Genomic DNA, 23202 nt, shown 5'->3' with positions numbered 1-23202 from the left:
AAGTTATAATCCAATCAGTGTTTTCTTTTTAAATATGTCAATGGGAAAAAAACTATATGAAAATTAAAATTATAATTATCAGACTGTACCGTTAGATATATCCTGTAAGAGTCATGCCTTGCTCATGGGCGGCCTTTTCAACTGAATCAGTGATCAGTAGCAGTTTAAAGAGGGAAAGATGCACTCTTCTCTTGTCAACACCTGGAGACAAACCTAAGGACAGACAGGACCGAGAGCATTCCTGCTGCACGGGCGTGTGTGAGAGAAGCGGTAAAGGTGTGTGAGTGTGTGTATGTGGGTCAGGAGTGAGGCGGCGAATCCAGTTTAGCTGAACGTCCTCTTGACATACAATTGGCTGGTTTATGTCCTGTTTTTATAACTTTGATTCCTCTTATGTAAGAGGTCCAACTATTCCTGCTTCTCCTCCCTGTATGGAAGCCCATAACAGCCAAAAGAGAGATTTAGAGTGTAAAATTTGATTTTCTTAGAGCTGCTTTATAACTTTGAACATTTAGAAATATATCATGTAGAGTTTCATTTTAATCTGACCGCCTGTTCTCATTCTATGCAAATAAACTCTGAACAGATCACTTACGCCGGATTTCTGTTTTCGAATTTAAAAAAAGAAGAAACTTAAGATATGAGGAGTGGTTTCAGTGTTTTTATACAGCCATCATAAAAATCACACAAGTGTCACAAAAGTTCATGTTCTTATCCAGCTGTTTGGATATCTTTCATCCCTTCAGTCCATCAGCATCTCCAGCTCCTTCTCTTTTCTTTGATCAGCTGATTTTGGTGTATGATGGTGAACCTTCAGAGACTTTATCAGAAAATAATAGAAGTTTACAGGATTTACAGTCATGAGGAGCAGGGAGTGAAAAAGGGGGAGGTGGAAGGCGTACTGGTCCTTCAGGCAGGTCGGGTTCCTCCTCAGAAGTCTTTGTAATGCAGCAACCTGAACACACACACACACACCCACCCACACACACACACAGTGTCAGATTTGGTCGGTACAGCTGAGCATCACACCTACGAGTCGCTTTGAAGGAGCTGGTTTGCCGTCTCACCTGAAGAGAGGGGCGCATCCTTTGTTGTTAGCCAGTGAGAAGAAGCCGCTGTGTGGGGAGAAGTCGAGGCAGCTGGCTCGATAAACCACCTTCCTCTTTGAGACGGGGAAGTTTGAGAAGACGGTGAGGCTGGGCATGTGCAGCTTAGTGGAAAAACCGGGACAGAGACGCGTTTAGGTTCAGAGATAAAGGACTGCCATCAAAACATCATCACAATCGTCATCATCATGGTCTTACCAGCCGCACAGCTTCGTCTTCAGCTCTAGAGGCCATGGCGAGGATCTCGGATGAGGTGTTAAAGGTCAGAGAGGTAGCTGGGGTCAGCAGGTTCTTAATGGCCTTCAAAGGTTTGGGATTGGCTGAATTCAGACACGCCTCCTGGGAGTAAATGTTGACGATCCCTGACTGAGAGCTGCAACACAGAGGAGATCACACTGAAAAAACTGCACACCACATGACTTTAACAGCCAATCAGAGAGCAGGACTGTGTGGGGGCGTGTCCTACCCGCAGGCGAGGTAGCGTCCATTCCGTGAAGCTGTGATGGATGTCGCCTTTACACAGCCGTTGTCTGTGAATCTGTTCAAACACCGACTGCTGCGCATGTCCCAAAGATACACCTCGCCCTCCTCTGAACACACACACACACACACACACACACACACACACACACACACACACACACACACACAGGTTAGCCACAGGACATGAGGTGGACCTGTGATGTCACACTCTTTAAATGCTGACTCACCTGAACTGGCAAAGACCTTGCTTCCGTCATGAGCAAAGGCGACACCGCAGACGTCTCCGTTGATCTTCATACTGCGAACCACTTCCCTTGTCTGACAAACACGATTGCACAATTCATCATAAAACCTTTTTTTCAGCACATTTAAATTTCAAAAAGAAGAAGAGCAGAGGTCACACCTTGAGTGTGAGGAGATGCAGGTATCCATTGGTTCCAGTCAGCAGCAGAGTGCCCCCCTCAGGACAAACGGAGAACTCCTTCACTTTAGCTTCATTCAGACCTGAAACATTAATCATTACGTTTATTTATCCTGTACACCGGATGGAGATAAACTCGTCTCTGTGAGACTCTTCTCACCTCTGACCGTGCTCACAGGCATGACTTGGCCCTCCATCATGTCGTACACGTAGAACATCTTGTTCTTCAGGCTGGTGGCAATCACCGCCTCTCCATCAGCGCTGAACGCCGCTCGGTAGACTGGGAAACGCTCCAGGTGGATGCTCTGGATCTTTGGGTTCGTCTTCCCGTCCACCTTTAGGAGAAGAAACAAACGCGCTGAAGTTTCCACCTACTTCTGCCTCCCCTTGTGTGATGTACTGTGATTGGTCGACTGGCTGAGAGTACCTGGAAGAGGGACAGTGATTCGTCGAGGCCTGCTGTCATGACCACCTGAGCGGAGGGGTGGAACTGGACGGTGGTGAGTCTGTCCTCTGACAGACGGGCACTGTTAGCGTGGAGACATTTCTTCATCTGAAAACAAAGGTAGACAGAAGCGTTTGATTGGACAGCAGGGTCACATGACCAGGTGAGGAACAGTTGATGGTGTGGCGTCTTTGAGTGACGACTGATCTGCAACCCAGACGTACCCTGAGGATACCGCTCGGCAGACTTTCTGAGGACGCCACGAAGTTCCCTGTTCTCCTCAGAAGCTCATCATCCTCTTCATCTTCATCATCCTCGTCTTCATCATCTTCATCAACACATAGACAAAAGTCAGATCATCTCTTCCTTCACTCACAAACAAGAGACGTCTCAGCGTTCCTCATACCTTTCCTCTGTTTCCTCTTGTCGCTGCTCTCTGCCCACGATGGCGTTCCTCCCATCGACTTCTGGAACCTGAAACACACCTGATCAGTACACAGGCATATACACTTAAAATGTGTGTGTGAGTGTGTGTGTGTATGTGTATGTGTACTCACTGCTCTCTCATCCTCTGCTGTAGCTTCTGTTTGGACATAGTTGACTCTGCCTCTCCTCTGATCAGATCTTTACGAAAACGATGCTTCATGTCCACCCTGCAACACACATGCAGTCACATGACACACCTGTAGCTCTGACACACTAATGAGCCTCATCTGAGTCTGTTCATTTGCCTGAGCTGCCTCACTGACACTCACTCTTCCTCCAGTTCATCATCCTCATCCACCCAGGCCGGAGCTTTCCTCCTGGGCTGCTGAGGACCTTCATCCTCAGCCTCTGATCCATCCAAATCTTCATCTCCATCATCTAATAAAATCGTTGTCTGCTCCTTATCCTCCTGCTCAAACACAGGAAGTGATGTCAGAGGAAGAGTCAGATAAACGCACATGAATTCTGTCTAAATGTGAAGTGAGAGGAAAGTTTTGAAGTGGAATTATTTAAAGGAGCACAAGTTATGCTCCAGACTATCAAAAAATACACATATTCACAAGTACAATTTGAATGGCTGTGATTCCTAAACGATTTGCACAATAAAAAAAAATTCCAACAGTTTCTGACAGCTGTGATTGTTAATCTCTCTGCCAACATGTGGTTGTTACAGTAATTTCACTCAGACATTTATGAAAGCCCGTGACTACACACACAGGGAGGCACAGAGGTGAGTTTGTCCAAAAATGCAAAAAGATCCTCCTAGGTTATGAAACCTCTACTGAAATTTCTGCATAATTTAGAGACTGAAGGAGCAACTTCATGTGAAAAAAGGAAACGTTGGACGAGTTGAATTTCTGGATGACTGAAGCTTTCTCTATGTAGGTTTTACTTCCTATACATAATTGTATGTGTAGATTGTTGGCTTTGTGAATTGACATTTTCTAGAACAGTCTACCAAGTCCTATTTGTACAATATGCACATAATTCAGTGATCATAATGGATGGTTACCCTTCTAGAACAGAGTCCAATGCTGTGTTAGCACTTTATATGTGTAAGTGTAATAAAGTGCATGTGTTTTTTGTAGACATGCACCGATCCATCAGTTCTGGTTTTCTTAATTTTGGGGGATCTGTGATCAGCCCATCCTTACATATGATCCTATTTACCTCCAGGAAGGTCTGACATGCAGCCACTGTTGCTTTTTGCTCTGAGACCTGAAGCTCAGGACACTTTATTGGTTGTTTAAGTTAAAACATAAAGATTTTATTGTTCCACAGGTATTGCTCAATGATTTTCAATGAAATAAGATTGAAACATTGAAAGTATAAGCTGTCAGTTATAAAAAATAAAATTTGGTCTTGGCAGGTCAGGCTTTTTAAAGACAGGTGATCATCCAGAAAATGGTGATCGGTTCACCCCTAGTTTTTTGTGCTATTTTAGAACAGTGTACCAAGTCTCCTTGTACCAGGTGAGCCTGATTTGAGGCTTGTAGTGTGTGCTAACCTATGTTGAACAATGTGTCATGTCTTGTTAGTACTACAGTACTATACAGTCTGTGTGAGCAACTGATTTTTTTCTCCATTACTTTCAGTTTGTCTCGTTATATGGTTATGAGGAGCAGCCATCCTCAAGTGGCTTGCAATCTATAAGAGGGACAGGCTGTGGGGATGCTGGAGATTTGGGTGACTGCCAGAGACCTTTTTCTTTTTCTTTTTCTTTTTAACAAAACAAGAGACAAAGACTCATAAATGAAATTGTACAAATGTTTTATATTGTTTAATTTTTAAGTTTATCTTGTAAAATGTGCTAATGTTTTTCCTTCACTAAACCTTTAGAAAATAAAATTCCCTTTTTGTTGTTGTTTTACCAAGTTAAACTGTTTTACTGTCATATAAAAGCAAATTGGAAATAACTACCAGATATTTAAAGTTCCAACTATTACAGAAAAAAATAGCCGAGGTATACAGGGAAAAACACTTACACACAGGAAATTTTCTGACCTTTTTATGGCCAAAATAAACGCGTGAACGCCATAGCTTGCTCTAAAATGCATATCAGTGACTTTCATTCAGAGAAACTGAGGATTTTGAAACGTGGTGCGGTGAGGTTACCTCCACCAGCCTCTCCACCAGCTCCTCCTCCGCCCCAAACACCAGCTCCTCCAGCAGCTTCACCGAGCTGTCCTCTTCCCCCAGCACTGACAGCATTTTCACGTTTTTCTGCCGCTTTCGTTCCTCTTCTTTGGGATCAGACGCCGGGGGTCGATCCCTCTTGTTGCTCTTCTTCTTTGCTTGTTTCTCTTCCACCGTCTCCGGTAGCTTGATAACGCTCAGGTCTTCCATGTTTGACTGCGTCAGTTAAACCAAAATCCTGGTGGAAATCTGAAATGTAAACGTCTTGTGAACAGACATGTGAAAACTCTTTTTTTAAGTGTTACTCTATCCACATTCAGCACCAAACACTCCCCATGTGGACGCTTCTGTTTTCCTCATGTACTTCCGGGGGAATGACCTCTGAATGCAGAGAATGAAAGTCCGCCCCTAGCGTTTGGTGGCAGAACTACAGCATAAATCCTTCATTCAATCATTGAGTGTGTTTTAGTAAAAACTGATACAACAGAGGAATGTTTCAGAGTTTATTTCTGCTGCAGTCAAAGTACAGAGAGCAGTTAGAGAGAGAGCATGCTGTTAAACTGGGATTCCAACAAACCACCAGTCCCAGTTTGAGTCTAAAGCTACGATCATCACTACGGTTAGAACGACAGTCTGTCCTCCTAATAAGTCACTTTAAACATTATTAACATGTTAGCTTTGTACAGTTTATGACTGAAGTTTTACAGCAAACAGTTTGTAAGGCAAACAGGAGGGGGAGAGGGAGGGTGGGGGCTTCACGTTGCAATTAACACTGCGCCAACACCTCTACCTCACATGTGCAACCCTTCGTCAAACATCAAAGAAAATAATGAATTAGCTGATTTTTCAATGGAGTTGCAAACAACCTAAATTTCCCTGTTGTTAAGTGCTGCAGAATCTACAAATATTAACTTACAATAACAATAAGCAGCTGAAGGTAACACCAAAAACGGACAAAATATCTACATAAAATCCTTGATCACTCCTCTGATGATGTTAAAAATAATTTTGAGCTAAGGATCGTAAAATAATGACAAAATCGAGGTTTACACTTTAACAAAAAAAAACAAAAAAACTTTCCTTTAAAATAAAAATCGTTAGCAGGAGGTTTCACCCTTCTGTCAAATTCTTCAACATTTTTAATTTTACTACAACTCAACTTGTATAGTTTAGTGCTGGGTTTAATTGACCAATCCTAGAATAGAGGAGTTTTTTTTTATTTAATCCTCACCAAACTCTATTCAAAACAGCTAATCTGATGTTTTGTTAAAAACATAGCAATGTGCATGCTTTTCAGAAAAACATGTTCATTGGTGACTTTTTCTAACAGAATGTAGGTGAAGATAAAACAGAATTTCAAAGAACCTACCACTTGTTAGCTTTAAAGTGTAAATGAATGTTTTAGGTAAATAAAGTCCCCATGCTTAAAGCTCCATGTGATTTATGTTAAACTGCAACTGAAGCTCCTCATCACATTAATGACACCTTCAAAATAAACACAGTGTTTTTACCCCGCAGCACAGAAACAAACTCAGTCACATGATCCAAACAAACCCAGGTGAAACACTAGAATCTAACAACAGGAAATGATGTCACGTGGCACCGAGAGAGGAGTTCATTTCTTCTGTTCAGGTTCATTAAGACACGTTAAGATGATGATGCGGCCATGTTTGAAGACTGACAATGAGGTGGACAGTAATTTAGTGGGTTTAAAATCTTATTGGACAACAAGAACATACACTAAGAAAAAATAATCACACCCATAAAGAACCAGCTCTCATGTTATGAGAAAAGTTTTATCGCTGAGATGTCATCTTCAGCGTAATTCTATCATATATTGAGAAAAAGCCATTAATTAACACAAAGTATTCTTCAAATGTAAATGACGTCATTATTGGTCTAACCACAAATACAAAAATGAAATGATTAAAAAAAGTTTCAGCTTTCACTCAATGTTTAGGTTGTAATAATAAGACCATAAGCAGAAAGTTGTAATAGTTAAACATAAAATAAAAGAGGGAAGATTAGACTTCACTAAGCTCTGTCAAAATTTCTTTCCTCTCAAACTTATTGAATCACATTTTCTTTCTCAAAACATTTCAAAAGAATATTACAGAAAGTCTTCCTGATAATGACTTTTTACTCGAATACTGTGAACTTATCCTTTATCTTTTTGTTTTTAAAGTGGCACAAAACCTGTGAAAGGAAGACAATAACCACACAAATCATGTTGTGTCTTAAGAGTTACATGAAACACTAAGAGTTATGGGTAATTTTTAACACTGCATGTAGAACAGAGGCCTCTGCGTCACACTCACAAACACTCAAATAAGGATGATGTGAAACAGGGGACCAGGGAGGATGAAGAGGGAGAGGGGAGGGTAAGGATGGAGGGAAAAGGGGATAAGGAGGGGAAACAAAATAATGATCAGGCAGAAGGAGGTAAGGAAGAAAGAAAGAGATCCAGGTAGAAGGAAAAGACAAAAGATGAGGAAGCAGAGGAAAGGGAAGCTCTGAGGGGGAAAAGTGAAGCAAGGAGGGAAAGAGGGAGTAAGGAAGGGAGTGAAGGAAGAAGGAGAGAGGAATGGTGAGAAAAAGAAAGAAAGATCGAGAAGACTTCAGGAAAGATCTAAGGAAAGAGGGAAGGATATAAGAGTCCTTGATGTAGGCGGAAGACCTCCTCTGTGACTGTGATTGTCTGTCCTTACAACCCCCCCACATCACCCCAACATGGTACAACCCACTCAGCAACTGCAGCAGGGGGCGGAGTCAGGCTTGGAGTCAGGGGGGTGGTCCAGGTGACTTTGTTTTGTCCATGTTGGCACTTAAAAGACTCAACCTCCCCAGGAACTGGGTCTCTGTTGGCGATCACATCAGGTGACGCGCCCTGACGGAATAATGCGCGGCGTCATAGAGCTGATATGATGCAGGTGAGCTGAAGTATTTACAGGTGTGTCACACGTCCTGCCATCTGTCTGTAAACTGTTAATCCTCCATGATTCACATCCAGATCCTGATCCACATCCAGATCCTTGTTCACATCAAGATCCTGCCTTCAAACAGGAGCTGACAGCCTGAGTTTATCTGAGTTATTGACATAAAAAACAGTTTAACATTTGTCTGAGGACGTCCACTCTGTCTACGCTCTCATTTGCGTTATTGGAATCAAGATCAGGGTCCAATAATCTTTTTTTCACACCATAAAATGTTATCAGGGGGATTCTGAATCCCATGGTGCATGATAAACAGTAAACAGGTAAATGCTACTCGATTAATTGGTCTAAAGACGACCTTTAAGTGCTGAGTCCAAATATAGTGAGATTTGGTGAGCTTAAAAGGAAGCAAGAGAGGAAAGAAGCAAAAATGGGTGCAAGAATATAATTAAAATAAAGAAATTAAATCTTTATATCAGATAATAATTCAGAGACTCAAATGCCGTTGCTAGCTTTAGATCTATGATTCATCTCTACACTTCAACCAACCAAACATCATTGGTCCTTCTTTCCTCTTCCTGATTTGCTCATACATCTGGAAATTTGAAAGAGACATTTTTTTTTGAATGTCTTGACAAACCTAAAAAAAAATTAATGAATATATAAGATATAAAACATTTTCTGCTACATTTAAATGGCAAATTATAGGAAATAAAGGTGAAGAAGTGAAGAAACTCAACATAGTCTTTGACCGTTTCATGCCAAACATCAGTTGTCCTCTGTTTTTTTTTTTACGCTCTAAAAGAAACTACTGATTATTTTTCTTTTTGAAAAAATGTTGAACTGTTTTGTTCATAACACAGATTCAGCTCCTGACAATTCTGCACTCAGAGTTTGTTACGGTAATCAGAGCGTGAGGCTGCAGCTCTCCGCTCCACAGACTCTTCTTCTTCCTGTGTCCCAGCTTCAGGTTCACAGGTGGAGCAGCTGCTTTCAAACCAAAAGTGCAAGTGCAAAAAAAAAAAAGCCAAACACTGCAGCTCTGTTGTGTTCCTCTTCCTCATCACCATCATCATCTCCATCACTATCCTTCCGGACACTCTGCACGACATCCTGGTCAGTCTTACACTGTCCTGCTGCATCAGCCAATCAGATCAGAGCTTTCCTCAGTCAATCAGCTGTGAGCGAAGATGAGGCAGAAATGGAGGCAACAAAGCTGGACATGACGTCATGAGAAGATGGAAGGTTGTGTGTAGGTGTTTATGTTTGTGTGTGTATGTGTGTGTGTGTGTGTGAATGAGTGTGGTCCAGCTGTGGCGTTATCATTGTTCACCTTCCGACAGGTGGCAGCGGGGGGGCTCCTCTCATCACTGCAGCAAACAAAAACAACAGACATGATGTGAAAAGGTCAAAACACTTGAAGTATGAAGAAATTATTTCTCAGGTCTAAGAATCAACAACTATCAACGCACCTCTGTTGGCCTTACTGGGGTAGATCTTGGTGAAATGTCTGTACTCGTCAGGAGGAGGGAAGTCATCCAGAGTATGAAACGAATACTTGGACTCAAAGTCGTCTGCAGAAGAAGAAATTGACATCATTCATCAGATCTTTATTCACTTCCTCTACTAAAAAAATGAGCTGGGTTCAGACGACTGAGGAGGAGACAAAAGAGAAGTGAGAGGAAAAAGAGGAGAGACTGATGAAGGAAGAAATGAACAGAGAAGTGGAGTTTAGATAATCTGCTTTAGTTTCAAAGGACAGCAGCATGACGGAGGAGCAGTGTGAAAATAGTCTTTAATCTCTCATTAAAAGGTTACGAGATGGAGATTGGGACCCATTTCTGGTGTCACTGACTCTGTTCTGCATCAGAGATGAAGGAGGGACAGGACTCACCGACAAATGAGCGAGGGATGGAGGAGGAGGTGGTGGAGGTGGCGGAGTGGCCGTTGCGAAGAGGAGGGGGAGGCGGGGGAGGAGCAGCAGGGGTGCGTGTTGGTGGGGGAGGAGGTTTCCCTCTGACGGGAGGGTCAGAGGAGAGGGAGGGGCTACCGTGTGTCCTGTAAGGAGGGGGAAGCGGAGCCTCTCTGCCCCCCGCCCGTGGAGTTGCTGAAGGCTGAGCGGGTACGGGAGGAGCTGTGGACAGAGAGGAATCATGGGGTCAGTCATGTGACTGATACTTATAAAGCTCACATTAACCTGTCAATGAGGCCTCACCTGCTCCTCTTCCTGAAGCCTCCCTGTGGGGGGGTGGTGGCCTGTTGGCGCCCTGTTGAGAGGGTGTCGGGGAGGCAGGTGGAGGTGGAGGGGCAGGACCTCTAGTGGGGGTGTGGCCTCCAGGTGAGGGGGCTGTCCTCTTGTTGCTGAGGGAGTTGTGGCGTGTGGGCAGATCTGGAGCTGCCTCTCCACCTGTTGGACCGTTTGTGATTCGGTAAGGAGGAGGGGGAGGGGCTAGAGTAGAAGAAGTCGTTGCAGAGGTGGGGTTACCACCTGAGGTGGGAGGGCGTCTGCTGTTGCCTGGTGATGGGGGAGGTTTGGAGGGCAGGGGTGGGGTGTTGTTAGGGGTTGGGGGAAGGGGCTTCTCCCGGTTATAAGCGGAGGAAGGTGGTGAGGGTGCGTTACCACGCCGGCAGAGAGGTGGAGGAGGAGGTGGGGCTGAGGAGGAGTGCTTCATGCTGGTGGAGGGAGAAGAAGCAGCAGAGGATGGAGAGGAGGGAGAGGGGGAGGAGGACAGGTTGGGAAGAGAGGGACGCTGAGTGCGACTTGTCTCCATCGGTGATAACGCCTGAGGGGAGGGGCTCTCGGCGTCATCATGGCGATGGCTGGGTGGGCGGGGCGCTGCTGCTCGAGTGGAGGGAGAGCGACCAGAGGAACCATCTGAGACAAATGTGAAGGACATTTTTTATTTAATGACAGATGACTGAACTGGAAATTTTTACCATCAAAAACAATTTGAAAAGTTCAGCAATGTGAAGGTGCGACACCTCCTTACAAAACCCTTGACCCTAACTGATGTCACCTATCTGTCACAATGTTAAGCAAAAAGAAAGAAACTAAAAATAAAGAAGATGAGAAATAAAACAATTGATTCCAGTTGTAAAAAACTGAAGTTACAGAGTGAGTCAAATTATTTTTCTTTTTACCTCCGACTGGTCTCAGTTTGGGGACTCCACCCGTGAACAGCCCTCCAACTGGGGGTACAGAGCCTGATGGACTTCCTGCTGTGCTCCCATTGGCTCCTCCAGCTCCTCCTCCTTTGGGCTCTGAGAACCACAACCATTGCACAGGTGTGTGAGGGGCTTTGCTTCCTCAGGTGAGATGCGACTACGCTACACTGACACTAGCATGACACTACAATGACATCACAGACTGAATGACTTAATGTGTGGAGGTGAGGGGTGGGGGGATGCAGGTGAGGTCAGGTGACTAAGTAAAACACTGAGGTGAGATGAAGTGAGACGAGGTGAGGTGATCTGTAAAATTAAATGAAGTGTTTACGCTCCCACGCAGCTCCGATGACTTCGTCGACAGCACAGTATGAGTGACAGACAGACAGTCGAAGAAAACATCAAATTAAAATCTACGACATCACAGGGCTGTAAGGCCACATCATGAATCAACACAACAATCCTTTATCAAAAATCAACATCAGATACATCTCAATTAGTGTTCAGACAGAAAGTGAAGTCAGTCCTTAGCTTTGCATTATTAGCACAAGTTTGTTAGCAGCTGTGTTGGCTTTAGCTGAAAGCTAGCTAGCTGCAGAAACACAGGCCTTGTACGCACGTAGCCAGGCATTTTCAGAAACAAATATCCCCCCCTCGTTCTTTTTTGGCAAATCACTGATAAGTGTGGCTCGAGGCACACCAAACATTATTTGGCAGTGTTTTCCATCACTTTGGTTTTCAGAAAACATTGTTTTCAGTGAAGTAAAACTGCGGTTTTGTGTGGATGACAGGTGTAAATGTATAAAAATATATATGCAGTTTCCCAGATAGGGATGGGTACCTTTACATCTGAAATGATACGGTACCGATGCCCGGTACCTGCCAATCGGTACTGGCACTCAACGGTACCAATTTTCGGTACTTTTTTGTGTTTATGTGATAAAAAATATACACTTGTTTAGTTAAAATATATTTAAAAAATCAATTTAACATTTATTCTTCAGTATTCAACCTTGCAATGCTGTGTTCATGTCCAGCACAGACAATCGTCTACTCTTCCACTCCCTCACAGCCACAAGGATGCATTTAGGTTCCTAAACATGGTACCTTCAGTTTTATATGAAGTGGTACTCGGTACTTTTGACAGAACACAGTCAGTACCTATGAAAGCACCTAATTCGGTACCCATCCCAGATATTTGGCTACGTGTGGACATGGCCACAGACTGTGTCTTAATGTGTTCAGTTCAGGCCTGCTAGTTTCTAGATAAAAAATTATCAGTTCCTACATTTCATCAATTCATCACAGTGTTTCGGTGAAATAGGGATGCACGATATTAGCGGCACATTATCGGTATCGGCTGATAAAAGCTTAAAAACATGTTTATCGGTATCGGCAGATATGAAAATTTCTGCCAATATGCACAGCCGATAAGGTGCTATTCAGTTAGGATTATTATTATTTTCCATCTGAAAAATAAGCTCCTTAAATAAAATGTAGCACTTCATTTATTTGCACTGCAGAGCTCTGTGTCTGTCACCAGGTTGTTACAGTAGCTCTAAAATAATCAAATGCAACTTGGTTATGTTTAAAAATGCATTGTGCATTTAAAGTTCATGTGATCTAAAGAAATTATTTTTCTGTATTTGAATACTGAATGTCTTGAGTTTGAAAAAATAATACATTTCTTATTTATGGTAAAATCAAATGTTTTTTGTCTTGTTTTATGTGTGTTTCTTAAACAAATAAGACAGTCAATTAGAGTAACATATAAATTCCAGTACATGATAGACTTAGCTTTCTTTACAGTGAAAAAAAACAACAAACTTGTGATTATCGGTATCAGCTAAAGGGGTTTCGATATATCGGCATATCGGATATCGGCAAAAATCCAATATTGTGCATCCCTGGCTGAAAATGACCAAAACATGCAACACTCTTCAGGACTTAAATATTGGCCTGGTCTCAAAGAAAAGACCAGGGTTGAAGAGCAAACCAAACAGCTCTTACATCACTCCAGGAAATAATCATACATGAATAATTTTCACCTGACCTGCTCCTCGGCTTCAGTTTCACATTGTGTCTGAACACTGAGGGAAAATTAATTGAAAGCCTATGCCCATTCACAGTTCACCTTCACAGGTGAGTTCACGCACAATCTCAGATTAGACCTTTTGTTTTGTTTACCTTAGCAGAGGTCTGACAACTTAGAGAGATTGAAAACACCTGTGTGGGAGCCTTTAGCAGACAGCTGTGGTTTATTCCAACATGGGTTCAGTACCAGCTGTTGGATGTCAGATACAAATTTATGGACAGCTATTCTTTTTAGAGTTTCAACAACTAATACACAAAAACAGGGCCAAAACAAATCTACAGTTGGAATAAATCAGAATTGTCAGATGCTTCGTGCAGCTCTAAAAAGCTACATGCTGTCAGTGTAACAATCAAAGATGTCTGCTGTCCAGTCAGGTGTTACACTCCCTAACTGCAGGCAAAAGGAATTTGATTCACGTACAGGGCTGCTTCAAAAGGCCTAGTGTTAGAAATTAGAAATTAGTAAAACAGATAGAAGATGATCAGAGGCACTTAAAATCTGCCAACCAGCTAGCTTAGCATAGCAATGTTAAAGTCAGACATAGCAGTTTATGGTCTGAAAGCTATTGGGCTTGTATGTGTGCGAACACTCCTGCTTGGTTTCACGTAACGATGGAGGTTGAAGAAGGTAAACTTCAGGTTTGACACATTGTGTTAGTTCCTCTAATTCAGTTTGATATCAAAGTTCTAAGAAAACCTCTGGTTCAAAAAGTGAAACTGATGCAAAAGTGCTGTAAAACTACAATACTCTAAATGTCCAGCAGAGGGCAACTACACCAGTGTAAAATCACTGGCTGTACAGAAGTTTATGAGAAAAGTTAGCTACCTTTCAGTTGATTTATCCCTATGTAAACTTTTTTTCTTTTCAGATGATGGTCTCAATCACTGATATCAACCTCTCACCTCAGAACATGCGACGATGCCTAAAACTGTAACCTGATTCTAACTTATCTGTTTTTTGTCTTCATTAGTTTCTGTAACATTCAAGCGGACAGCAGACACCTTTAAACCAAATAACTGACACAGCTGCAACATCCTCAGTCCAACAGGGGCTCTGCAGTAAGCTGCAGGATCGAACCAGCCACTCCATCACCTGCACGTCAATATACGGTTTACTGACAACACTTTTAGCCACCTGATTACAGGACTCCAGTGTCCCTGTGTGAGACAGCTGATGCATAGTATCTAAATGCTGATATGTGAGTATGAAAACCATCATCTCCACCTTATACAGGATGAGCGGAGGAGAAAAGTAAAATGTTAAAGCAGAGTTCAATCAGTATTTTCAAAGATAAGATTGTGACAGGAACAATACTGATGTGGTGGGACGGTAAGAAGTGGAACATAAACAAACAGAAAGATATGAACGAACAGTGATATCAGCTGATTCAGGGTCTGTCTTAAGATTTGGTCGATTTAAAACACTGAAAATGTGACGGTGGGCGATGTAGCTGCTGTTTCTAGGTACTAACTGATACAAATGCTTTACAGGGATCTGCACCTGTTTCTTCTCTAGTTTTTAAGCCTGTTTCTACCCAGTCTACAAAGCTTTTAATTTTAGATCGGTGGACATGGGACTGTGCAAACGGCAATCTCAAACTGCTAGAAAACTGACACATGCATATTTCAATCTAATTTTTCAAGAAATGTGCTGTGTGATGAGGCTAATAGTTAGCTGCTAAAAGCTGTTCAGAAAAAACAGTGAGGCTCTACTGTTTTTTTATTCTAGATTAATTTTAAAAAAAGTCAGAGCTCAGAACCAGAAACGACTCAGAGGTTTCAGTTCATCCGGAGTTTTACACTTTTGTTTGATAAAAAATCAGGCTACATGTGAGGTCAGAGGAATGGTGGCTGGCTGCGACCCTGCTGCCTCCTGCAGGAGTCCTCTAACATTACAGCACATTTTTGGTCTTACTCTCTAGGGACAGAGCAGAGCTTGTTTCTCCCACAGTCTTCTGCTGCTCCTCGGATGGCGCCCCCTGCTGTCTGGGCTGGCTCTGCTGCTGTTGTAGGTATTGGAATAAGCGAATGTATGGGTGGTCTGTGGGGGGTGTTTGGCTCTTTGGTGTTTGGCTCTTACTGTCGAGCATCGGAGCGCTGCGGTCGTTCACCACCGCCACCTTCTTCAGCCGCGTGCCTTGACAGATGTCGGACAGTAGAGCGCCACGACCTTTGGCCTCCTCTTTGCTCAGTTTGGGGGGGCTGGTGTTGGCCTGGGGTGGGGTTTGGGGTGAAAGGAGAAAACAGAGAGGAAGTTAAACCATCACGTAAAATTATGTACTTTTACAAGGCAGATTAAAGAAGCTGGACTCACAAGAAGGCAAAAAATGTGAAAAAAGGTGAGCTGTGAAAAATTCAAACAAAATCATATTCCACATGTGCACACATTCTTAGTGTGTCCCAGCTTGTTATTGTGTGGACATTTTCCCACAAAGGACACAACAAGGGTTTATGTGCAGAGGGCTCTGAGGATCGACAAAACTCAGAGTGACACAATTTAGCCTGGAGCGCTTCATCATCATGTGACCCAGCTGTGGAGGAAGAGGGGACGAAAGGAGAGGGGGACACGATAACATGATGATTGTGTGCTGACTTACCTGGCTGAAGGTGGGGGGAGGAGGAGGTCCCCCTGGTGGTGGGGGAGGAGGGGGAGGGATGGGCATCCTGCTGCTGTGTCACACACACCTGATCCTCCTGTAACACACAAACACACATTGATCATTGTACTCAAACTGAATGTTTTTATACGTGTCACAGCTACTCTGTTAGCAGGCTTCAGCTGCTTTCTCAGGATCTTGACCTCATTTGGTTGTAACTGTGCTCAGAATAAAAAACAGAAACTCTAATCTTACATCACCAGCTAAGGCAGTGGCAGCGTGTTGTGATCTGGCCTACCCTATTGTTTGGTTTTCTAGATCACTAGAAATTTATCCTGCAATCACAAGAAACAAAACAAGCGTTGTCATCGAGGGATAATGAAACAAATCCAATATAATGGATATTGTTAACTTTGACCTGAAACGACCAGAAACTCTTAAACTCTTAAAAATGTTTTCTAAAGTATTCTGAAGATTCCAGTAGTTAGGGCATTGTTTCTCAGGAATTACTTGGATCTCTATAAAACTTCCACACTGACTGAGGTTTCAAATTATATCAATTTGGAATCAGCATCTCCACTAGCTTGGATGGCTAAGATGTGATGAACATACACAGACCTCAGTTTCTCTTGTCGGTACATGACATTTGCTCGCTGACTGGCCGTTGTCCATCAACAGCGAAAATAATGTTGTGAAACCAATCCATCAGTGCTTTCTTGCCCTCAAGAGGGATTAACTTTTAGTGCATGTATTTTGATTCCAAGAGCATGCTTAACATTTTTCATTCATTATTATTTTATAATCCAGGCCCCATCAGGAAAGATCTTAATTCATCCTCAAAGTACACAGTCCTAAAACATCTCATATACTTACTTAAAACCTGATTATATTTGTCAGGAAAAGGGGGAGATCTATCTTTCAAGACCAGAACACATCAGACCAAAAACTGCTTGACTTTGGCTCTTTCTACCCATACTACACATCTTAAAGGCCTTTCAACAGTAGGATTTCATGATTCAAAGGCGATTTCCAGCTTGTTTACAATGAAAACCACACCAGACCAGGTCATATTCTGCATATAGTAATCATTATTTCTAAAAACCCAAATTCGAAAATGACATCATAATGTCAGCTAGCAAAGGTAATTAACAACAACCACAGACCGATTCTCCAAGTGAGTGAAGAGTAAAATACATTTTAATGTCAGATCATACTGCCATTTGTCAAACTGCCGATAAATCGTTCTCTACATATGACGTTCATGACATCTTGACATCATGACCGTGTGAAGCCCAGTGAAGAGAAGAAGTTCCAAGTAGGACTAATTTCCATTAATAATGATTGAAAAGGGACGGATGCAGAGGTCCACATACATGTGTCCGCTTTGGGCCCCCAAACTGCTAAATCCGCCACGGCAATCAGAGTTTGATCCATGACACATTTATTCATTTCGCACCCCACATCAGACCAGGTTTACATCAAAATCACCAAATGTGGTTTTACCAAATCTGGACTGCTTTAATTAATAAACTCTTAAGATTTCCAAGAAGTCCAAGCTGTGATTTCTGGGGGTTACATTGTTTGAAGACAGAACGCATCTCTTCCCTGTATCTTAGCACCGTGAGTTAGCTCCTCGCTAGCGTTGATCTCAGCATCAGCACCGGCCTGACTCTCAATCTCTGCAGACTGCTTCGCTAACCAGTTAGCATCACCGACAAGTTCAATTACAGATACTAAGGTAAAACTTCAACATGTCATCGGACCAACACACTGACGAAACGCCAAACTTCAAACGATTCAAGCTGTTAGTTGTTATAATGCGAAGTTAGCTGCACATCTAGCCTTGCCTGCTAGCTGTGCGCTAGCACTAGCAGCAGGTCCGTGCAGCATCACCGACTCTTGCAGGCAGGTTAAATAAATCCTACCTGAACGCGCACGGCTCCCTGAACGTTAACTCATATTTTGATCCGTCAGTCCGGTGTTCTCATGTCTTTGTCTGCTGTTTTTATCCTCAGGGAACAGTTAGCTCCGCGGTTAGCTGTTAGCCTCTCTGCTGCAGATTTCACAGTCAACACAACGGAGCACGTGACCCGGCCGCTAGGGGTACCACTGCTGCAACTACACGAGACGGATCTGCTTCACATGCAATACAGACAGTGATGGAGGAAGCAATGGAGACTAGAAAAAGTAATGATGCTGAGCACAAATACGGGTGTAATACTTGACTATAGAATAGAATAGAATTGAACTCATAATGTACACAGGTGAAGAGCAGTACGGGTCACCTGCACATGACTTTTTGCGCGTCGCTCTTAAAAATACAAATGAAAATGATGACAATAATGACATAGCAGCACGTGTTGATTTTTGTAAATGTTTTACATCAGAACATAAATACAAAGAATAGAAGAAGACCCCATTACAATGTTCTATATAATTTTATTGTCATTGAAACAAGGTTCTGAGTTTCTACTTTTTTTTCTTTCTTTCTTTTTTTAATTTGGAGAGCCCTTTTTTTTCTTGGTAAATGGCTGATCAATCACCGGGAACGAATAAGAGAGCAAAGAAATGTCAAATACAATGTGAAAGGTAAAAAGACACAATGAAACAAGGTATGTGTCGTCAAGGACTCTGAGCTATGATCACACCGATGTATCAACATAAAGAGCAAAGTCGATGTCAGCCATCATCAAAATCTTCTTTTTGTTCATTGAATAATTATATGATTTGTAGGTCCTGTAGCTATTAGTATATTATGTATAGATTAAAAAAATCACATTCATTAAACCTGTCATTAATTCGTATTAATACTAAAGCTGTAAAATGAACTGAATGTTAAAAAATGTATTTTTTCCTCTTTGTAAAAAAGGAAAACGAGAAAAGGAGTTTTTTATTACACTTTGTGCTTGAATCTAGTGGATTTTACTGGATTAAGACTGATATTTATACGTAAAAGATACAAAGGAATAAACTTAGTTTAATTTTATCAAGTAGAAATATAGAAATCCTATCGACTGTATAAAATGGGTAACCCAGACACCTGGATAGGTGTCGCTAGATGGCACTGTTGTCAAACGTATTAGGTACAATAAAGTTTTTGTTTTGCTTCTAAAGAAAGCTCTGATTGGTTCATATTTAGTGACGTAACAAACGGACAGCCAATTAATACACAAGCGAGACTTTTGAAAACAGAAATGGCAGACATTGGAGCGTAAGTCTTACAATAACCAATATTTTACGGCTTAAAACCAGATTTAACGAACGACACACGAACGACGTGTTGTTGAAATGGCCTATAGTTAAAATAAATACTGCTCATGTGATTTATAGATCTATTGAAAACGTAATTCAAGAGTCAACGGCAGTAACTGTTAAACTGACCCAGCTTAAGCTAACTGTTGCTGTTATCCGTGTTTTGGCGATATTTTGCTGTCCGATTAGTGATGTATTATGTGATCTGATCCTACCTGTTTCTCTTTGTGTGTAAATGTGTGCGTGTGTGTGTATTTAGTATACTGCAGCGCTGTGACCCTGCCCTCCTGGATCCATGTACAGACCCGGAGCCGGACTGTGCTGAAGCATCCCGGATGGTCCTCTATCTGACGGTCAGTCTGCTTCAGAATGCACGACACAGCTCAAGTCAGGCGAAAATAACACTCTAAGAAAAGAGAGAGGCCTTAAAACAGCGTTTGTATTATTATTTTGTCTACTGAACTTCGTGCTTTTGTTTGCTTTTCTGTCTTGTTTCTTTGATTTTAAAGTATGGTGGGGTTTTTTTTGTATAGGACAGCAGACGTGTCCAGAAAATTCTATGGCGTCAGCTCTTTGTTCTGGATTCCATGGTGTCTCTGTTAGAAGGTCTGGAGTCTGCCCAGTATTTGATGACAACACCATGCCCCTCACCACCAGGTACATACAGCTCACACAGGACAGACAGCGATGAAGAATTATACATGCAGTGATATGTTGGTTCAGTTTGTGTGTGTCTCTGTCAGATGGCGGGGCTCGAGGCAGGTGGAAGGCTCTGAAGGTGGAGAATAGGTTAGGGGTGGAGGAGACAGAGACTCTGCTCAGAGCACTGCAGGAAAAGATCCAACAGATCCTGGACAAACGACACAAACTCACACAGCTGGTTCAACATCTACAAAACAGGGTAATACAACTTTGTCTATGACACACATTTCATGCATGCATAAAAGATATGAAAAAGAGCTGCTGTAGGGATGTTTGGAAACAACTCTGTCCTCTCTTTGTCTTCTTTGACTGTCTCTTCCTCTTGTCTCTTTTGCTCATCTCCTCTTTTTGTCTCCTTTCCTTGTATCCTTCAGAAGCAGCAGAGTGAGCAGCTTGTCAAGTCACTGCAGACAGCCCAGAATGCATTGCAAACCTGTGATAATCAACTGAGACATCTCAGGGCGGAGTCAGAGGTGGTGCTCAGTCAGCTAATGAACTGGCAGCAGCTCAGAGATGAGTAAGTATCATCCGGTCACATGACCTCTGCTGTCTCACTGTCTGATCAGTAGCTTAATCAACTTCCTGTTCATCTGTCAGGCTGCAGATATACACTTCTGCTGCACAGGATGTTATGCAGATCAACCTGCTGTCCTTTAACCAGTCAGAGTTGTGCGTGGAACTCAGACCACGCTCCTCCTCTTACTGCTCGTCCAATGAGCTTGAGCCTCTGAAGATGACAATCACCTGGAGCCACGATGACCGCTTCAGACTACAGGTATTTGATGGTGATCAAGAGTATCAGACATAAATGTTGGCCTGACAGTGGCTCTTGTGGTGAAAGTGTTTCTGTGTGCAGGTAAATGAGGGGACGGCTGGTCTAGTGGAGTACTGCAGGTCAGGAAGACACTCTGAGCTTGGCGCTGCCCTGCTGGAGCTGATGCAGTGTTACATGGGCCAGTTTGAGCTGCTTTCTGAGATCCAGGGACTGAGATCCAGGTGAGCTGCTACTTCCTGTTGGTTCACAACAAAAGAAAAACTGCAGACAGGGTTTTTATCTCAGTCTGTGATGATGAGTGAGACCTCAGATTACGATTACGACTTGTAATGAAGAGCAGAAAACCCTGAGACTGACTTTAAATTGTCTGATCAGGATGCTGTTTTACTTAACTTAATTACTTAATTAAAAAATTCAAAAGTTCTTGCAAAAAGCATGTTTTTTTAATTGTTGTTTTTGTTTTTCAGTTTTGCTATCGACTGGCGTCCTGCGCAGCGTCTGCTGGTCTACCTGAAGTCGGCTTTGTTGGTGTGTCACATAGAGGTGGAGGAAGGATACCCGAGCAGTGGACAAGCCCGGCTGTTGTCTGTACGAAGAGACGGACAACCTGTGGACATTTCTGGACTGAAGGTAACAAACAGATAACACTGTTGTTGTCCATGTTAATTAAACAGTCAGCAGTAGCAAAGATGCAAATAATCTGGGCTTTGTCCAAGTGAATTCTACTTAGTGTTCTTGCCTGCATTTTTCAGTGTTCTATACAATGAAACAGATGTTATTCACTCATAAAGGGGAACTAATGAACTTCTGTCTTTCCGTCTCTTTGTTTGTCTGTCTGTCTCTCAGCCTCATAAACCTGATTTCAGTCTGACTGACTGGTTGGTTCTTCTCTGCAGCAGCCCTCTCATCTGAGCCACTCCTCTCCTTTTTTTTCTTTTTATCCTCACGTTTGACTCTTTGTTCATTTCCCTCTTTTTCCTCCTCTTTTCTCTCCTCCTACTTTCCAACAGTTTAAAAATTGTAACATTTATTTTCTTAAATGTTTGTTTTAAAATGTCTGTTTATGTAAAAACAAATGCACAAAACATTAAGATGTAAATAAACCCTTTACTTCAGTATAATCTTGTAATTCTTATTTATTTTACAAAAATTTTGGGTCCAAAAATTGTATCTGTTGTGCTACTGAAACAAAAAGAAAATGTATCCCTAAATAGTTTCCATGAACGATGAAATGACAGTGGCTGAAAATTAGGGGTAAGTATTGGCAGAACCTCACGATACGATAATATCATGATGTCACAATATTGTGATACGTTACAATATTCTACTCAATAACTACTTGATTGAAAACAGCTTTTCTCTTTTATTGTTTTATAGAGTTGTAATGTCAATATTTTATCACCGGTCAAAGTATCGCAATATATTGCCATATCACTATTTTTTCACTCCTCCACTGAAAATATCTTTTTGGTTTAGGACTTTCATAAAGCTTTGAAATTGTAGCCTCTGAAGTTGTAGGAGATTCTGCATCACGTTGTGGTATTTTAGTAATTTGACAGATTCGCCTGTTTGTTATGAAAACATAAAGACTCTTAAATTCTGTAAAAGTCTTAAAAAAGACACCTGAACACATCACATAAATACATTCAAAGCTCCAATGAGTGGGACTTGTGTGTTTATTATATTAAAAGTTGTACCTGAAATTCACCTTTAGGCCACTAGGTGTCCCTGTGTCCCTCTGTATCTGCTGCAATGCTCGGGCCTCCCACCATGCACTGCTGCCCTTCCTGCTGTATATACTGTGAGCTGTGACATAACACATACATATATGCATATTTGTATGTTCTCACACACACACATGATCACATGTTAGGGGACAGGCTTTTTGTCTCCGGCTGTCACCGGAGGTTCAAGGTTCAACTTAAGGACTCAAAGATGTTTGTTCTGCATGTGCTGAGTAAGAATAAAACAAGTGAGGTTAGAAACATTTATGACACAATTATACAAAAAGATTTAAAGTGTCACTCCAAGTGAAGTGATAACAATAATTTCTGTTTTTACCATAATTTTGTGTACTGAACTATATTGAAACAGAATCTCTCATCATTGCTATCTTTCTAGATTACAATTTCATTTTCATTTAGCAGATGCTTTTGTCCAAATTAGCCCCGCCTTCAATTCATCTTGCTTTCTAGTGTATCTGACATTTAACGGGATTTTAAGTTACTAAATGAACATCATGCTGTTTTGGAGAAGACCTGAAACTTAAATAGAGATTCAGAATAATGCAAATACCTGCAAAACAAATGAAATTATGATCGCTGACATGTCAGAATTTAACTCGGGGCTTTCACTGCTGGGTAAAACTAAAACAGATCTGGTATATTTTGATAGAGAACGGCAAAATTAGTAAAAGATCAAAGGCAGACATGATAAACTGGGAATAAGAAAAGTTGTCGTACATCCATATAGCATGACATAAAGCGGGACATGACTGAAGTTGGCAAAAAAAGAGAAAAAAAACATAATGGGAAAACTAATAAAACTTGAAACTTACTTTTGAAAATAGTTTATTTCACTCATTTATGGCAAGAAAGTTTTACTTTA

The 23202-nt window shown here is 41.9% G+C and overlaps 3 protein-coding genes across 5 annotated transcripts; 1 reads left to right on the top strand and 2 right to left on the bottom strand.

Annotated features, from left to right (window-relative positions):
* Positions 1-625: 625 nt before the first annotated feature.
* Positions 626-5471, bottom strand: utp18 (UTP18 small subunit processome component). The gene is made up of 13 exons (XM_074696604.1): positions 5057-5471; positions 3211-3350; positions 3013-3108; positions 2862-2929; positions 2680-2783; positions 2438-2563; positions 2171-2345; positions 1993-2093; positions 1817-1907; positions 1573-1696; positions 1305-1479; positions 1068-1210; positions 626-955 (listed from the first exon to the last, which is right to left on the bottom strand). Exons 1-13 carry the CDS (start codon positions 5285-5287, stop codon positions 931-933), a joined length of 1599 nt encoding a protein of 532 aa, XP_074552705.1. The 5' UTR covers positions 5288-5471; the 3' UTR covers positions 626-930.
* Positions 5472-5576: 105 nt separating this feature from the next.
* Positions 5577-18023, bottom strand: wipf2b (WAS/WASL interacting protein family, member 2b). Of its 2 annotated transcripts, none has more exons than XM_074696346.1 (8): positions 17792-18023; positions 15867-15963; positions 15185-15482; positions 11152-11271; positions 10226-10885; positions 9905-10144; positions 9483-9584; positions 5577-9380 (listed from the first exon to the last, which is right to left on the bottom strand). In XM_074696346.1, exons 2-8 carry the CDS (start codon positions 15930-15932, stop codon positions 9340-9342), a joined length of 1527 nt encoding a protein of 508 aa, XP_074552447.1. In that variant the 5' UTR covers positions 15933-15963; positions 17792-18023; the 3' UTR covers positions 5577-9339. The 2 variants fall into 2 exon arrangements, with proteins under 2 accessions (XP_074552447.1, XP_074552448.1); XM_074696347.1 differs by having other exon boundaries at positions 15350-15482.
* LOC141809360 (uncharacterized) lies at positions 17491-21707 on the top strand. 2 transcript variants are annotated; one of them, XM_074696350.1, is made up of 9 exons: positions 17491-17604; positions 19378-19471; positions 19652-19775; positions 19862-20019; positions 20195-20337; positions 20418-20595; positions 20677-20816; positions 21063-21225; positions 21442-21707. In XM_074696350.1, exons 2-9 carry the CDS (start codon positions 19454-19456, stop codon positions 21505-21507), a joined length of 990 nt encoding a protein of 329 aa, XP_074552451.1. In that variant the 5' UTR covers positions 17491-17604; positions 19378-19453; the 3' UTR covers positions 21508-21707. The 2 variants fall into 2 exon arrangements, with proteins under 2 accessions (XP_074552451.1, XP_074552450.1); XM_074696349.1 differs by lacking the exon at positions 17491-17604 and adding an exon at positions 18991-19077.
* The last annotated feature ends 1495 nt before the right edge of the window (positions 21708-23202 follow it).

Source organism: Halichoeres trimaculatus, unplaced genomic scaffold (assembly GCF_033239565.1).
Source record: "Halichoeres trimaculatus isolate MK-OKI-2021-1 unplaced genomic scaffold, fHalTri1.1 fHalTri1_scaffold_20, whole genome shotgun sequence".
NCBI classification, from domain to species: Eukaryota; Metazoa; Chordata; class Actinopteri; order Labriformes; family Labridae; genus Halichoeres; species Halichoeres trimaculatus.
This window is presented reverse-complemented; position numbering and strand designations above follow the sequence as displayed.

Bases quoted from the DNA above. Each gene is read 5' to 3' on its own strand.
- wipf2b (XM_074696346.1), bottom strand. From the start codon at position 15,932: ATGCCCATCCCTCCCCCTCCTCCCCCACCACCAGGGGGACCTCCTCCT. The intron at 15,483-15,866 runs GTAAGTCAGCAC...ACCCCACCCCAG, and splicing joins CTCCCCCCACCTTCAGCCAG to GCCAACACCAGCCCCCCCAA. The intron at 9,381-9,482 runs GTGCGTTGATAG...TGTTTGCTGCAG, and splicing joins CCCCAGTAAGGCCAACAGAG to TGATGAGAGGAGCCCCCCCG.
- LOC141809360 (XM_074696349.1), top strand. The intron at 19,776-19,861 runs GTACATACAGCT...TGTCTCTGTCAG, and splicing joins ACCATGCCCCTCACCACCAG to ATGGCGGGGCTCGAGGCAGG. The intron at 20,338-20,417 runs GTAAGTATCATC...TTCATCTGTCAG, and splicing joins TGGCAGCAGCTCAGAGATGA to GCTGCAGATATACACTTCTG.
- utp18 (XM_074696604.1), bottom strand. From the start codon at position 5,287: ATGGAAGACCTGAGCGTTATCAAGCTACCGGAGACGGTGGAAGAGAAA. The intron at 3,351-5,056 runs GTAACCTCACCG...GTGTTTGAGCAG, and splicing joins TGGTGGAGAGGCTGGTGGAG to GAGGATAAGGAGCAGACAAC. The intron at 2,094-2,170 runs GTGAGAAGAGTC...TTAATGTTTCAG, and splicing joins GCCTGTGAGCACGGTCAGAG to GTCTGAATGAAGCTAAAGTG.